The following is a 15,648-nucleotide window of genomic DNA, read 5'->3' as shown; positions in this document are numbered from 1 at the left end:
CTTCCCGCATCCGGAAATGTAATCATGTCCATTTCCCGCACCGTTTTTTTTTTGTAAATATTATAAAAAGATATCAACATTTGTTTTTAAAATCACAGTCTAACCTGTATATATATAACGATTTTAAACATAAAAGCACCCCACCACACTTTGTAAATATCTGTGAGAATATTTGTTTCAGCATGAAACCTATTTTCCAAAGCGGGAGTGCTCCGACATAAATTTATAACAGCGGGAATTATACCTGTAAAGAACAAAAAATGGTTACTTTCCCCCTTACTTATATTCCCTATTAAAAAATGTTCGTCTTAGAATAAAGTACAAAGAACTTCTGAAGGATTTGCCTTCAACTGCAATTATATTGTATGCTGGCGAAACAAAACTATCCATAGCCGCTGCATGTTTATGCACCTGTCCTGGTTGATTGAGGGGTCTGTCGTTCAGCAGTTATCGTTTGTTGATGTTGTTCATTGGTATTTTCCCGTTTGGATATACATGATATATAAATTAGATCGTTGGTTTTCCTGTTCGAATTGTGTACGCTAATAATATTGGGGTCCTTTATAACCTTCTGTTTGGTCTGTATCAAAGCCCTGTGTAAAAGGCCGTACTTTGACCTGTATTTGTTAGTATCAGGTTGAGACCAACCCTCCCTCAGACAAGGGGTCATTTTACTGATGTAGAAAAGAAAATAGAAATACCAAGGATTTGTATTGTTCTTCTATACAAAACCTTTGAAAACTTAGAATTTTGTACTCAAAAAGAGGAGAGTTACATCATATTTTAAACATCTTTTTCTAAAAGAGGGGTCCACTTATTTTGAATAATATTAAACTGTTAAAGTAAATATGTTAAAATTCTTGGACATGTTTTGACCATTTAATACCAGATAGATATATAGTTCTTTGAGAAAATATGAGCCCTTTTGTACAAACAAATATATTATAACTTATATTGATCCCTCATAAAACATGTAAAAGGGATATTTATAACATTAAGGGGTTGTCCCCAAACTGATTATGACTTGGATGGAGAATTGTCTCATTGTCAGTCACACATGCATAGACCAGATTTAATTATTTCTTGGTGAACAGGGAAAAACACTTCAGAAATTAAAGAAATGTCAAAGTACAAGTGATAAATCAAGCTTTAATATTGTCAAACATTGTCAAAACCTACTATTTTATGTTTACAAAAAAAAATTATAATCGCTCGCCTTTACTTTTCAATCTTCGCCTCAAAAATTTGCAAATTAAATATTTTTTTATTAAAATTTTCAAATCGCTCGCTCGCCCCAAATTTTGGAGTCCAAAAATCCGTAGAACAAGAAATTAAATTGGTGTGGCCCTATGGACTTTGATAAATTGTTGAAAATCACAGTTCTACAGACTTTTCTTCTAAACGCTTTCAGATATTGGGCTGATTTTTGGTGTGTGAGTTACTCATGATAAGTTACAGATCAAGTTTAAGTTTTGTTCCGCTCCGCTAATTTTTGCCAAAATTAAGGGTTTACAACTTTGAATACAATTATACAGACTTTTTTTCTATACGCCTCCAGATTTTGAGCTGATTTTTTATATGTGAGACTACCATCATGTTTGTGTCCACATGTGTTATTAAAATTGCAGATTTTTCAACTTTTTGAGATGGGGCCATTTGTGTCGCTTTGACACATCTAGTTTTATCATGCTTCACTCAAGTATAAATGATTTTGACTGTGGACATGAATCCAATGATCCCCTTTTATTTTCATATCGCTAAAAGAGAAATTTTGACAGTCTTAATAAATCCTTTTTTTAAAACATCATTCTGAATTTCAAGAAATAACAATCTGAATTCTATTCAAATGATATTTATAACAAGTTTGTGCTTGATATCTAAATGAGTCCTTTATCTCTCAGAAAAATGCTCTTGTAAAATAATGTTTGGGATGTTTTCTAAAAACAGTAGAAATCTTAGATGTGTTTATCATGTTTATAGCAACGTTTTTGTCTACATTTTAGGGTCCAGTACCAGTGAAATGGATGGCAATAGAATCTCTAACACATCAAGTCTACACCACACAAAGTGATGTGTAAGTAATAAGTAGGATGTCAAAGTTATAAATAGATCAAATTTTGATAAGCTAACTAGCTGTGTATAAATATGACATTAATTCACTGGGAAAATTAATTTAATTTGTGCACTTTATTTGTCATTAACTTGTTTCTTGGTGTACATGCATATTTTAAGTGCAATAATAATGATATATATTTGATACGAAAGCAACCAAAATTTGATTTTTTTACGAATAGATATTACATTTTTATCTTAGTTTCAAAGCAGCATGTCATTCTCATATTACTTAATCATATATTTCATTTTTGATTTTCTTTCAGATGGTCATATGGTGTGTTTTTATGGGAAATGTTTTCTTTAGGTAAGTCCTGATCACATGTTAATCACATGGGAATTGTTCAATTTTTCTGTTCTGCTTCATATATGAAAGTTATCTTCCATCAATTAAAAAAATATACAACTTTTATAAAGAGAAACAATATCATTTGAAAAAAAAAGATTTATAATGTAATCAGAATTCAGATCTAAATTATCTTTCCCTGAAATTAAGAAGCTTGTCCTCCAGTCATGAAAAAGCTGAAAGTCATGTAGAAAAATGATTTGTCCAATCTTTAGTTTACATCATATTTATTCAGAATGTGATAATGTAAATTGCAATTATTATATTATTTGATAGGTGGTACACCTTACCCGGGCATTGAAATCAACGAAAAATTTATAAACCTGCTGAAGGACGGTTACTTTATGGAGAAACCAGAACATTCATCTGATGAAATGTAAGTCCTTTATTATCTCTCTCTCTGTCTCTCTCTCTCTCTCTCTCTCTCTCTCTCTCTCTCTCTCTCATAATTAAAATTTGCTAAATGGCAGAGACATTGTTTTAAATAAACTTTGCTCCGCAAATTGCAAAATAGTAGTTAGATTCCTCATTTATTTCAAAATTATGTCAGTTTTAATGATAGTTAAATAGGATGTTTATTCTGGACAATGTTTATAGAAATGTCAAATGTGATATCACTTCAAACATCATAAACAGATGATTTTGATATATTTGATTCAAAATTACATGTTACAAAGTCAACAATGGCAAAGCTTTTCTTAGGTGGTTTCACTATTTTTTTTGAATATAAAAACAAGATGTGGTATGATAATTTGATTGTCAATGATACAACTCTCCACCAGAGGCAGAGTCAAAACACATAGAAGTTAAAAACCATAGGTCACCGTACGGCGTTAACAATGAGCTAAACACATACTACATAGTCAGATACAAAAGGCACCAATTAAATAACAATAATTCAAATGTGAAAATTAGTGCTATTTTTCTAAAGCTCCTCACATATTTGATTAGATAATTATACATTTTTAACTTCCTGATTGAAAACTTTTCTGCAAGATTTAATATTTGATTCTGTTTGGTCAATTTTGAAAATATTTCTCTAAAACTAAAGGGGTAAATGCTTTGAATCTGAGCAGGATTCATAATTGAAAGGCCTTCATTGAAATGTTTTCACTTAATGTTGATTGGGTGCAAACATAACAATATTTATAGCTCATTAATCCCATGAAATATTGAAAATAACATTGTTTTATCTTCTATGAAAACCGCTAGCCCAAAGTGAAATGCATTTGGCAGGATTGATGAGTAGAAGAACCTTTACAAAGACCTCATTTGGTTCTTATCAGTTTAAATCCTTGTTGTTAGAAGCTTGAAATAATAAAGCCTTTCTTCTCTTCTTATATTTGATTTGCCGACTTTGCTTTATAATTTCTTTCCAATTGTAGTCTCCATCCTTATGTATTATTGTGATTTAGGTATAAAGTGATGAAAGCAACATGGCGAACAGAACCAGATGAGAGACCAACTTTTACACAGTTAGCCTGTCTAATGGGAGATTTCTTAGAGGCTAATGTTAAACAGGTATACTTTTTTCATTAAATCACAAAGTCTACAGTTTTACATTTATCAGAAATAAAGTGTGATAACATTTATATATTTTTAATAATGTACTTCTTATAATTTTTATCATTAAGTTTCAATCTTATGAGAATACAGATGGTGTATCCACCATTTCCGTACATGTTTCTGCCAAAATTTAACATCTTCTTTCTGATATATATAGTAATTATTTCATCAGCAAATGAAATTTCAACCTTAGTGTTTTTGATAAAGTGAATTAATCTGACAAAACCACAGGATCCCGAAAGGTCTCTAAAACAGAAAATAGAACAAAGCACTGTCTGGTTGATGTAAGCTAAGCGTGGACACAGGATTTGTATTTTGATCACACTACATTTAATTTATGCATGCAAAGTATTTTTTTAAATATATATGAATCAGAAGTTTTGTCAAGGGTTCATTTTAAAAATGCTTAAAGAAAAATATTCCTGCATTCTCATCCAACTTATCATAACATATTAAATAAGACAGGCATATATTTTGATTTTATCTATTTCTTTAAAATGATGAAAATATTAGGAAAGTACATGTAAGGCTTGTTCATGTATGAGAATATAGGAATATTTTTGTAACATGAGGTCTATTTTGTAAAACAAATAAATATTGTAAATTATTTCTTTTCCTAACAGAGGGGTTCGGTGAGTTAAGAGTGTACATTGGTAGTCAGTCTATATAAGATTTATTATACTGCATATTAATGGCTGTAATATAAAATCTTGTAATTTCTCTGGAGTGCTTATGTTAAAGCATCTAAGAATGGTACATTTGTGAAATTATTGTTGAAACACTGAAATGTTGAGAAATTATCAATCTTTTATATGAAAGAAAATACAGGATTTAATTACAGCCATACCTGTTCACGTAGTTAATTGTTCATATTTCTTTCCTTCATTTCATTATCACTCAGTCTATTATTTTATCTTTCATTATCACCCAGTCTATTATTTTATCTTTCATTCTCACTGAGTCTATTATTTTATCTTTCATTATCACTCAGTCTATTATTTTATCTTTCATTCTCACTCAGTCTATTATTTTATCTTTCATTCTCAAGTTATATATCATTATACATCTCCCTTTCATTTTCATGTTAAGCAGCAAAATTTGTGGTATTTGATAAAGTTTTTCTGTATTAACAAACACCTTACTAATTATCTACCTGGAACAGGTGTATATATATATATTGATATCTAACCCCTACTAACCAAGGGAAGTTAATGTTGGAAAGCTTAAAAGTTAAAACTCCTGTTACAAATTACTTATCATATAATCAGTGATGTCATGTTGTGAGCCAAGTCACAGTGATGGAAAAGAAAAATTTGTCTTAGAAAAACAAAACAAAATACTAGTATAGTTTGATTTCCTGAAAACAAATTTCAGGATCACATAATTTTCATTTTTTCATCTTCAGTTTCTCTCCTCTCATATTTAATTTGTCATCATCATTAATTTAGTTTTGTAACTGATTAAGTGTAGGTTTATTTTAAGTTGTACATTTTATGCTTCTGTTTCTACATATGCAGTATAATAAAGTCAACAGTTATTCTTTTATTATGCCTAATTAAGCTTAAAAGGTATACTTAATGCAATAATCATTAATTTACATATAAAGAATTAAATATGATTATTATTTATTAGTTATTTGGTAGAGTGTGTGCTTATTCTGCTTTAATGCTTTTGTGGCTAGATATTTAAATTTTATGCTTAATATTTTGCCTAAGCTTGTCAATGTAAGTTTTAAAGAAATAACTGGTTTTTTTTTTCAGTCGAAACAGGTGGGTACTGATAAGTTTCTTACACATTTTAAAAAGAAATTATTTTGACATTTTTTGGCTCTTGTTCTTGAGGAACTAAGATGTAGGAGTTGCATTCCAGTCGCTCTCTTTTCTTTTCTTGTCTGCCAAAAGCAGTATCATGTTCAAGCCAAGTGTTCAAAGTGTGTACCAAGTTGATGTTACAGCAAATTGTCCTAGACAATTTATATCTTAAAAAAATAAGTAAAGGCATTGACTTGGTTAATTGGTTGTATGTTATTTCAAAGGAACAACTTTTATGGAATTTTCTTTCACCATTAGCACTTGTTGCATGTCAGAGTGTACATCAAATGATTCAGATTTTTTGCCAAAACAAGTATTTTTAGTTAACTTTAACTTAATTTTAACTGCCATCAGTAAGTGTTTGATTTATCTATTACATTATGCATACTCTTTTCCATATGAATTGTCAAAAAAATTTACTCTTGTAAATATTTCTCAGCTGCCAGTGGAATAACAATGACCAAAATCAATATTGTTGTGATAATATTTACCACAGATGCATGCATGGCTCAGCTGACAGGAGAGGAAAAGCTCCATAGGGATGAAATACCAATTCAACATGCTTAACAAAAACTGAGTGTGGGATCTTATTTTAGCATATTCATTGCAAGTCGTACCCAACTTTTTCCCCTAGCATTAATGTTTAATAGAAATGAAAACAGAAGTAAGCTCTCACAAGTAGATATATCCTGACCAATTCCAGAATGAATGTTTACAATTATTTACCTTCAGAAAAGTGTATTTATAAGCCTTATTCATAAGCCTTCTTCAACTTTATATTTAGAATAACTAAGCATTTCTTTGTTTTAAATTGTAAGAATCAGGGAAGATTTTGATTATTAATATCCTAATTTTTCTTGTATCTTATGATTTTCACTTGATTAAATAGTTTTTGTTTTATTTTAGCTTTTTAATGAGCATATTTCCCACACTCGATCTTAAATAGATTTATTTATACTGAAACTGTCACTTACATTAAAGGGAAATAAATCATTAATCTTCTGATTGGTTTTCTCTCATGGCTTTCCAGACATCTCTCCTATTTACTTCTCTCTGCTGATTTTTGTATTAATAGATATTGATTTTAAACACCTAGTATGGATTCATTTATTTTCGTGGGTTCCAATTTTCGTGGATTTAAGAGAACTAACATTTTCGTGGATATCTGATTTCTTGGTTTTCAAATACATTTGTAGTCTGCATTTAATCATACATCAAATTTGTCATTCGTTGTGCATTTAAATTCGTGGTTTCCATTCACCCACCAAATCCATGATAATTGGCATCCAATGAATAATAATGAATCCACAGTATTAAAGATATAATAAAAATATGAAGTTAAAACTGATCTTAATTTATATTTTTCAGTATTACTTGGATTTGAATTCATCGAATTACTTTAAAATGCTGGATTCAGACAAGGCAGAAGATGATACCAAAAAAGGAGCATGCGGATATGATGGCTATCTGAAAATGAATGGTGAAATGTCAGACTATACAAAAATGGAGCAAGCTCCACCCCCACCCACTGACCAAATTAAGTTTGTTGAAGAAGAGGATGACAAGGACAGAAGTCGATATCTCAACCAAAAACAATGGCGTAAGGAGAAATCTAGTGACCTTGAACTTGAACCATTGACAGGAGGGGATGATAGTGATGATGTTATATTACGTAAAGCAAATAAACGTGAGCAATCTCCACTAAATATCAATACTTCAGCAGACGTTCATAGAAACGATGACACAGATAGTGGACATTCTAGTACATGTGTACCTGGAACCTCGCCCCCTGATACAGGAGATGATGGATATTTAATACCTAAGTCAGGACCCGATGGAGGGTTCGTTAAAAAAAATGGGAACAAAAAGAACAAATCAAATAATTTCTCTACAGACTATCGCCATGCTGAAGATCAACCACCACCGACATATTCCACAGTTGTAGAAGATAGTGAAACTCTGGTGTAGTAAAGGGAGATAATTTGTGTAAACAAGGGGAGATTAATCAGGGTCATGCTGAAGATCAACCACCACCCACATATTCCACAGTTGTAGAAGATAGTGAAACTCTTGTGTAGTAAAGGGAGATAATTCATGTAAATAAGGGGAGATAAATCAGGATCTGTTGATAAGGCAGTAATGCCATTAACCCAGTTCTTGTGAATTAAGTTGTGTTAATAAGTATTTGACATGAATTCGTACCTTTATAAATCTCAATAGTATTAACATCATATAGCTGTAAATTGACATTAATGAAGAATTAATTTAAATCATTAAAAAATCATCCAAAGACAAGTTCTATGTAAATTCAGAAATTACTACATGCATTTAATATTGTGATTTTTTAAAGAAAAGAATACATGCAAGATTTGTTAGTGTGATTTCTGGAAAATGTGTGTACATATATATGTATCAGAGATCAGAATGAGAGTTCTTAATATTGTAACTGTCACCAGTTCTATTAATAGCAATAATAAAAACCTCAATAATTTCTGAATTTATAGTTAACTTGAATTAAGAGTTAACAAATTTGTGCAATAAGCTATATGACATTTGTAAATAAGTAGTATATTTCAAGATACGGAAGATGTTTCTCAGTGTAAAGAAAAGTTAGTTTAATTTAATTGAATTAAGTGTACTTTTTATTGAAACTGATTTTGATACTATTATTTAAAATTTGTTGCAGTAAAACATTAGTATATCTCTTAGTTTTGTTTTACAGGAAAAAAGTTAGTAATAATGGGTCCAGGGTTATATACAGTGTATGTTAAGTGATTGGATTCTTAGGAAAATTATTAAAGATGTGCCATAAAAATATTTGAGGACCATTTGATATGATAAGTTAATGTGTTCATTGTTAGTGTATAAGTAGGTCAAATGTATTTTGGATTTGTGTAACCATTCAAATTGTACAGTATACATGGTGGTTACCCTAAGTGCAGGAGGAAGAGAATACAAAGTGCTTCTTAATTAGAATTAAAAGTTTAAAGAGTATTTTGTACTAGTTTGTCTGTTACCATGCTGTATTTTTTGTTTTTGTTAAATGTTGATACAAAATGCTCAACACTGTAAGCACCTTTAACCATATTGTGTTTAAAATGATGTAAATGCTGACCACCCTTGCTATATTTGTCTTTATATCTTAAACCTCATCTCATTACATAATGAAAGTAGGAAAGCAGATTGCAGTGTTAGATAAGTCGTTTCAAAGGTGCTTTATATGATATTCATGTTATGCTAACTGCTTGATGTGATACCAGAAGAGAACCTAAGTGACACACATGGATTAATTTACTACCATTTTTAATTTGAATTAATCAGATTCATTGATAAATTGGTATTTTTTCCAAACAGATTTCTAATGTTGTCCATTCTTGCCAGATGTTATATGTACAAGGCATTATTAATAATAAATGGTTGTTCAAACATATTGATATATATATATATATATATTATATAATAAATGTACACAAATGATAGAGAGACAAGATAGAGAGAAAGAGAGTGAGAGCAAGAGAGAAACATTAATCTTGCAATGGCTTCAAAACACTATCTTTTATACCTTGCATGAATGATACATATTATTTTGGAGGTTGCATATTTTATACAAGGCTAAATAGATAATTACCTGACTTTTGAATAGAGTTAAATATTATGTTGATATATGAGGCATTCTCCACTTTTCCTACAGGGTGTTTAATGGCTACGATTACCCTAGAGGGTCTTGCACATTAGCTTGTGTTTTCTCAATAGAAAATGACACTATCTACATAAAGTAAGGAATAATTAGAGAATTTCATGATTGAATATCTAGTCAGTTGATGAAAATCAAACAAAAACTTAAAGTATTTCTATATATCACTAGTCACTTTATAATATTAGAATTTATTACAATTCTCAGATTGCATTTCCAAAGCAATTCCATATTGTTCATAACCTCTATACAATAGATATTAAAGTTGTAAGAAAAATAAAGTTTTATAACTTCAGACATCTTTTAATATGCACCAATTATAATTCTGTGTGTATTATAAATATTGTTGGAAATGGGTATGATCACCTTTAGTTGTACTTTTCATAAATATACATTCCACTTTAATAAGGACCCAGTGCTTAATTTTTAATGACTACTAAGGACCCAGTGCTTAATTTTTAATGACTACTAAGGACCCAGTGCTTAATTTTTAATGACTACTAAGGACCCGTTGCTTGATTTTTAATGACTACTAAGGACCCATTGCTTCATTTTTAATGACTACTAAGGACCCGTTGCTTGATTTTTAATGACTACTAAGGACCCATTGCTTAATTTTTAATGACTACTAAGGACCCAGTGCTTAATTTTTAATGACTACTAAGGACCCAGTGCTTAATTTTGAATGACACCAATTAAAAAACACATTCTACTGGTCTTAAAATTATAAAAACAAACATTTTCTAAGTTAGTTATAGTAGGAATTGAACATGGGTTGCTGAGGCGAATGACATTTTCCACTGTTTTAAGACAAATTCAGTTTTCATAAACTATAAGACTGTCAGATTGTCCAAAATATATGACTTTATTCCTTAAAATTCTATATACTGTATTAGAAATAGAAGTGTGCTGGTCATGTAAAGAGTAGATAAAGTAAAGACAATGCTCATGAATGTTAGGTTTGTCTTGAAATAATTTGAAAACCATGTTAACCTCATGCTATTTACCAAATAATATTTTCATGTGTGACAGTGGTCACTTTGCAAGTATATTGTTTTAATTCTTTTGTTTTTTGAGAACTAATTAATGATTTATTTGGGTTTTTTTTCTTACTAGATTGCTTGCTGTAATGAATCTCCTGACATGATAACCTACTAATTTTTACAATTATTGATAACGCTCTTACTAATTCGACATGAGAGAATGGGCCATCACTCAATAGGGAAGTTTGATTAATAATTTACAATTTGTTTTATATCAATACTTATAGATATAGGAAGATGTGGTGTGAGTGCCAATGAGACAACTCTCCATCCAAATAACAATTTATAAAAGTAAACCATTATAGGTCAATGTACGGCCTTCAACACAGAGCCTTGGCTCACACCGATCAACAAGCTATAAAGGGCCCCAAAATTACTTGTGTAAAACCATTCAAACAGGAAAACCAACGGTCTAATCTATATTTAAAAAAACAAGAAAACGAGAAACATGTATAAGTTACATAAACAAACTTATATCCTTACCAGAAGAAAAATAAATTCACTGTACATATGTATTGAGTGTTTAAACTTTTTTTAAATCTTTTTTTAAAGACTCAACAAGACAAAAATCATGACAATGTTTTGATTCAAATTTACTTGATACTTCCAAACCTAAAGACTTTTAGTTATTGCCAATCTTGGCATACATTATATTTTCATGGCATTATTCATAAAAAGTGGTTTGACAAACATTCAATTTTTCTGCTGAGTTTTTTTTACAAAAGATGTATGATTACTTAGATATAGGAAGATGTGGTGTGAGTGCCAATGAGACAACTCTCCATCCATTAGTATACTAATTGATTCTGAACTGTTCGAGTTTTACGATTTCATGGTAGATTGGTTTATACTGACATACACGTTCATAGTATGTGCCTTTTGTTATTTGTATATTTACATCTGATTCATGATGATGTTTCACTTTTGTATTTATTATATGTTAATTTTATACATGAAGTTCATGATACCTTTTAATTTGTAACATAACTGTTTATGAATGATTTAATGCATTATAAGTATTTTCTATGTATTTTATATAATGTCAGTAGACCTGTACATGGTAGCACTAATCACTGCCCAAACATACTAACTAATATATACAACATTTATATAAACATATCCTTCATAATGGCATAATTATTTATTGTTCATAGTATAAGACATGACCTTTGTAGTATAATTTTGTTTCATTTTACACAAATCTAGAACCGTTTTCTAGGTAATGACATTTTAAAAAAAAACATTTTTAATTTTTTTTAACAATTTTGAGTTTTTACTTTATATATGGATAAAAGAGATGGCTCTGTGATCATGTAATTTTTTTTATCAAGAAAATTGCAAGTTTTTACATTACTATGCATATTTGAAAGGCTTGGTCCTTTTGATATACCAATTAAGTTCAATGATCAACTCTTCAAACCAATCAATTGTTTAATGCTGTAGCTCATTGCTGAAGTGAAAGTTTGTTAGTATAAAGCAAGTGCATTGTAATAAAAAAATTCTTAAAACTTCCAATTCTAATGATTGACTGTCTGTTTGAAAAGTTGCCAAGGAACACTGGCTTGAAGAGGTGAAATCATACTGCAAACTGGTTTAAAGAAAGCACCAAGCCTTTCCAATATGGACAGGAAGATAAAAAAAAACATTCTATTCCCTGCTTTATATTCATTGTCAAGAAAAAAACTTTTTGCTTTGTTATTTTATTTTTTGTTAATTGTTTATTTTAAATGACATATTTAATGTGTAAATGGCGCCTTTTTTACTTTTTCTTATGAGAATGGTCCAATAGTTTCATTTTACATGTTGACAGACTTATTTTTAAAAAGCTTTAAATTTTAGTGCTTATTTAAGATATTTATTATGTTTTCAGAGATAGTGGCATCATTTAGAATGTTCATTTTACTGATTAAAGGGGCTTCTTAAAATGACAAATAAAATTGATGGAATTGTATGTTGAAAATCTATGCAAGTTTAGTAGGTGTTAGGCAAATATACTCATAATAGATACAAGGATTGAAATTTCGTTTTCAGGCAAGACATACCTTTTAGTCTACAAAAGACTCATCAGTGACACTTTAAGGAGGAGCATTGAGGACCAAAAATTCCTAAACATTTTGCCAAATGCAGCTAAGGTTATCTATTCCTGTGGTAGAAAAGCCTTAGTATTTCAAAAAATCAGTTTTGTAAATTTATAACTATGACCATATCAATGTTAATTCATGTCAACTAAGAAGTGCTGACTGCTTCAAGCCATTTTCTAGAAGTTGTGGGTTAATATAAAGTGTGATAGTGACAAGGACAGACATGATCCCTTTATAAGTCAATATCTGAACACTTGTGACAAAATAATACCATCAATTTGTTTTCTGTGTATAACTCCATCTGTGAATGACAGATCGTTTGATTGTCACTCAAATTGTAGCATTACCAGTACATATATTTTTTTTTTTACTTGTTGCTTATGATATGATCTTTCTAATTTTAAAGCCAAATTAGACTTTTGACTCCAATTTCACGGTCCACTGAACATAGAAAATGAAAGTGGGAGTTTCAGGTTAAAGTTTTTGGTCAAGGAAGTTTTTGGTGAAGTTGAAGACTTAACAACTTGAAACTTAGTACACATGTTCCCTATATGGTATGATCTTTTCATGCCAAATTAGATTTTTTACCCCATTTCACGGTCCATTGAACATGGAAAATGATAGTGCGAGTGGGGCATCCGTGTACTTAGGACACCTTCTTGTTATTTTCCCATTGTAGAAATATTCTCAACTGAACAATATGACTTTTCAACTATATTATTTGTTTTGTAAATACCATAATTGAGTTATTGTATTAGGGACACATAGTTTTATGTGTCTGATTGTATTTATACTGTTAAGTATGATTTTTATGGTATGATTTATATAAAATATTTATATAGATAAAATTAATAAAACATTGATAAAGAAATAGAGTGTGATATTTTTCTTTGTTATTAGGTGCATTATTATTTGTGGGAAACCAATTTCTCTAGTTTTCATTAGTAAAAGAGGGACGATAGATACCAGAGTGACATTCAAACTAAAAAATAGAAAATCTACTGACAACACCATGACTAAAAAAGATAAAGACAAATAGACAAACAATAGTACATAAAACGCTACATAAAAAACTAAAGACTAAGCAATACGAAACCCACCAAAAACTAGGGTTGATCTCGGGTGCTCTGGAAGTGTAAGAAGATCCTGCTCCACATGTGGCAACTGTCGTGTTGTTCATGTTAGTACAAACCCTATAACAAATGGGATTATGAATATAATTTACGACGCTATAATTTCAACTTCACCATTTCGAATTCTTAATTTAATAGTTTTTTTGTGAGCAGCAATCCTCCATCAAGGATATCATGATAATATATGTACAGTTTAACATAGGCATATCTGTAAAGTCTTACCGACTTGAGATTGAAAAACAAATAATAATCATAACCACATTTAACAAATAAGAAAGATGTGATAAGAGTGCCAATGAGACCAACTCTCTATATAAGTGACAATATATAAAAAGTGAAAAAATATAGGTCTTAGTACCGCCTTCAATTCGAAGTCTTGACTCACACAGAACAGCAACATATAAAGGGCACCAAAATGAAACAATTCAAAATGGAAAACCAACGGTCTAATCTATATAGAAAAAAACAAGAAACACTTATGAACCACATCAGCAAACGACAATCACCGAAGAAGGGCTTGAGTGCAGTTATATAAATGAAGACACGCACAGCAAAGTAAATGTATCAAAACATGCAGACTTTTTTTATAACTACCTATATTGTCTGTTATAAAGGCAATTTTATAGTGCGTCTTTTTATGTTAATATGTTACACTACTGTTACAGGTTAGGGTGAAGGTTAGTGCTTATTGGAACGTTCAAACCCGCAGCACTTGTTTGCACCTGTTTATAGTCAGGAGTATGTTGTTTAGTGTTTTCGTTTGTTGATGATGTTTAGTCAAGAACTTCTAAATAAATGCACATTTTTTTATTTTTGGCTCTTATTTCAAGTAACACAAAGCTTTTGTTGTAAAATGTGATCTAGGTCCTTGAAAATAAGAGCACTGTCAAAGAAGATGTCAGAAATAAAGAGAAAATTAATTCTGAACCTGCTGTTATAAAACATGGAATCATTTCCAATAAGTTATTTCTCCTGTCGAACTCTTATTCCTTGTCCGTGTTTGGTTTTACTTATGTTTTTTTTTTCTGTAAATGAGTTCGCTAACGTTTGTTTTAAGATTTGTATGATCAATAGTTTTGTCTCAATCATCACGAGAGTATCTTATATTCAATATATTGAAAAATACGCATATATTGCAGAATATTTTGACACAGTTTGTGAGTCCATCTCAAGTTTGTTGACCATTAAGGAATATTTGTGTCACAGACGACCACAGATATATTCCAATTTTCGTATCATTACCCCCGTCTTTTTTCCCCTGGATTGCGACATCTTTCAGAACACCTGAAATCATGGCGTTTCGATGCTTAGTCTTTCGTTTCTATGTTGTGTTCTGTGGATTCATTTGTCTTTTCCGCGTCATTTGTATTTTTGCCTTTGCGTTGTATCAACTAATGTACCACTAGCATGTCAACACTGTTTGAGTTCGAACTTGGCAGGTACGCTCGCCCCATTCTTTATTGACAAGGGTTGCCAATGTTCCTTCCGAATTTAGGTGGTTTTCAGCTTTCTCCACCAATAAAAACTGACCGCCACAAGTTAGCAAATATTGTTGAAAGTGACCATGGCATTTACCATTTTCCAACAATCAATCAATTAATCAATCATTGATGTACAAAAGTTAAACAATAATTGTCATGATAGAATAAGTAAACGAAAAGAGACAACAATTAAACCAGACAGCAGAAAATAGTCCACGACCACCATGATCTTAAAAGCCATCATGTACTAGCAATCAATTGTGAGACTTGTATTGGTTCCATAGTGAAGTAGGCTATTGTATTTTTTATTATTTTTTTTGTATAGAAAATGAAATTGAAGTTTTGAAATGAATTCTTATATTGTAAGTTGAAGTTGAAGGG

General features: G+C 30.5%; 1 protein-coding gene across 5 annotated transcripts in view; it reads left to right on the top strand.

The window, feature by feature from the left end:
* Positions 1-13,524, top strand: part of LOC143084945 (vascular endothelial growth factor receptor 1-like) — a 64,660-nt gene extending 51,136 nt beyond the window's left edge. For 4 of the 5 annotated variants that reach the window (XM_076261034.1, XM_076261033.1, XM_076261032.1 and 1 more), the window contains 6 exons: positions 2,004-2,074; positions 2,379-2,419; positions 2,735-2,834; positions 3,874-3,979; positions 4,648-4,656; positions 7,204-13,524. In XM_076261034.1, coding sequence (XP_076117149.1) covers positions 2,004-2,074; positions 2,379-2,419; positions 2,735-2,834; positions 3,874-3,979; positions 4,648-4,656; positions 7,204-7,803 — 927 coding nt within the window. In that variant the 3' untranslated portion in view covers positions 7,804-13,524. The remainder of the gene's footprint in view (positions 1-2,003; positions 2,075-2,378; positions 2,420-2,734; positions 2,835-3,873; positions 3,980-4,647; positions 4,657-7,203) is intronic. The other variant, XM_076261031.1, reaches the window with a different exon arrangement.
* The last annotated feature ends 2,124 nt before the right edge of the window (positions 13,525-15,648 follow it).

This window comes from Mytilus galloprovincialis, chromosome 8 (genome assembly GCF_965363235.1).
Source record: "Mytilus galloprovincialis chromosome 8, xbMytGall1.hap1.1, whole genome shotgun sequence".
Taxonomy (NCBI): Eukaryota; Metazoa; Mollusca; class Bivalvia; order Mytilida; family Mytilidae; genus Mytilus; species Mytilus galloprovincialis.
Note: the sequence above shows the minus strand (reverse complement) of the source record. Positions and strands in the feature narration are given on the sequence as shown.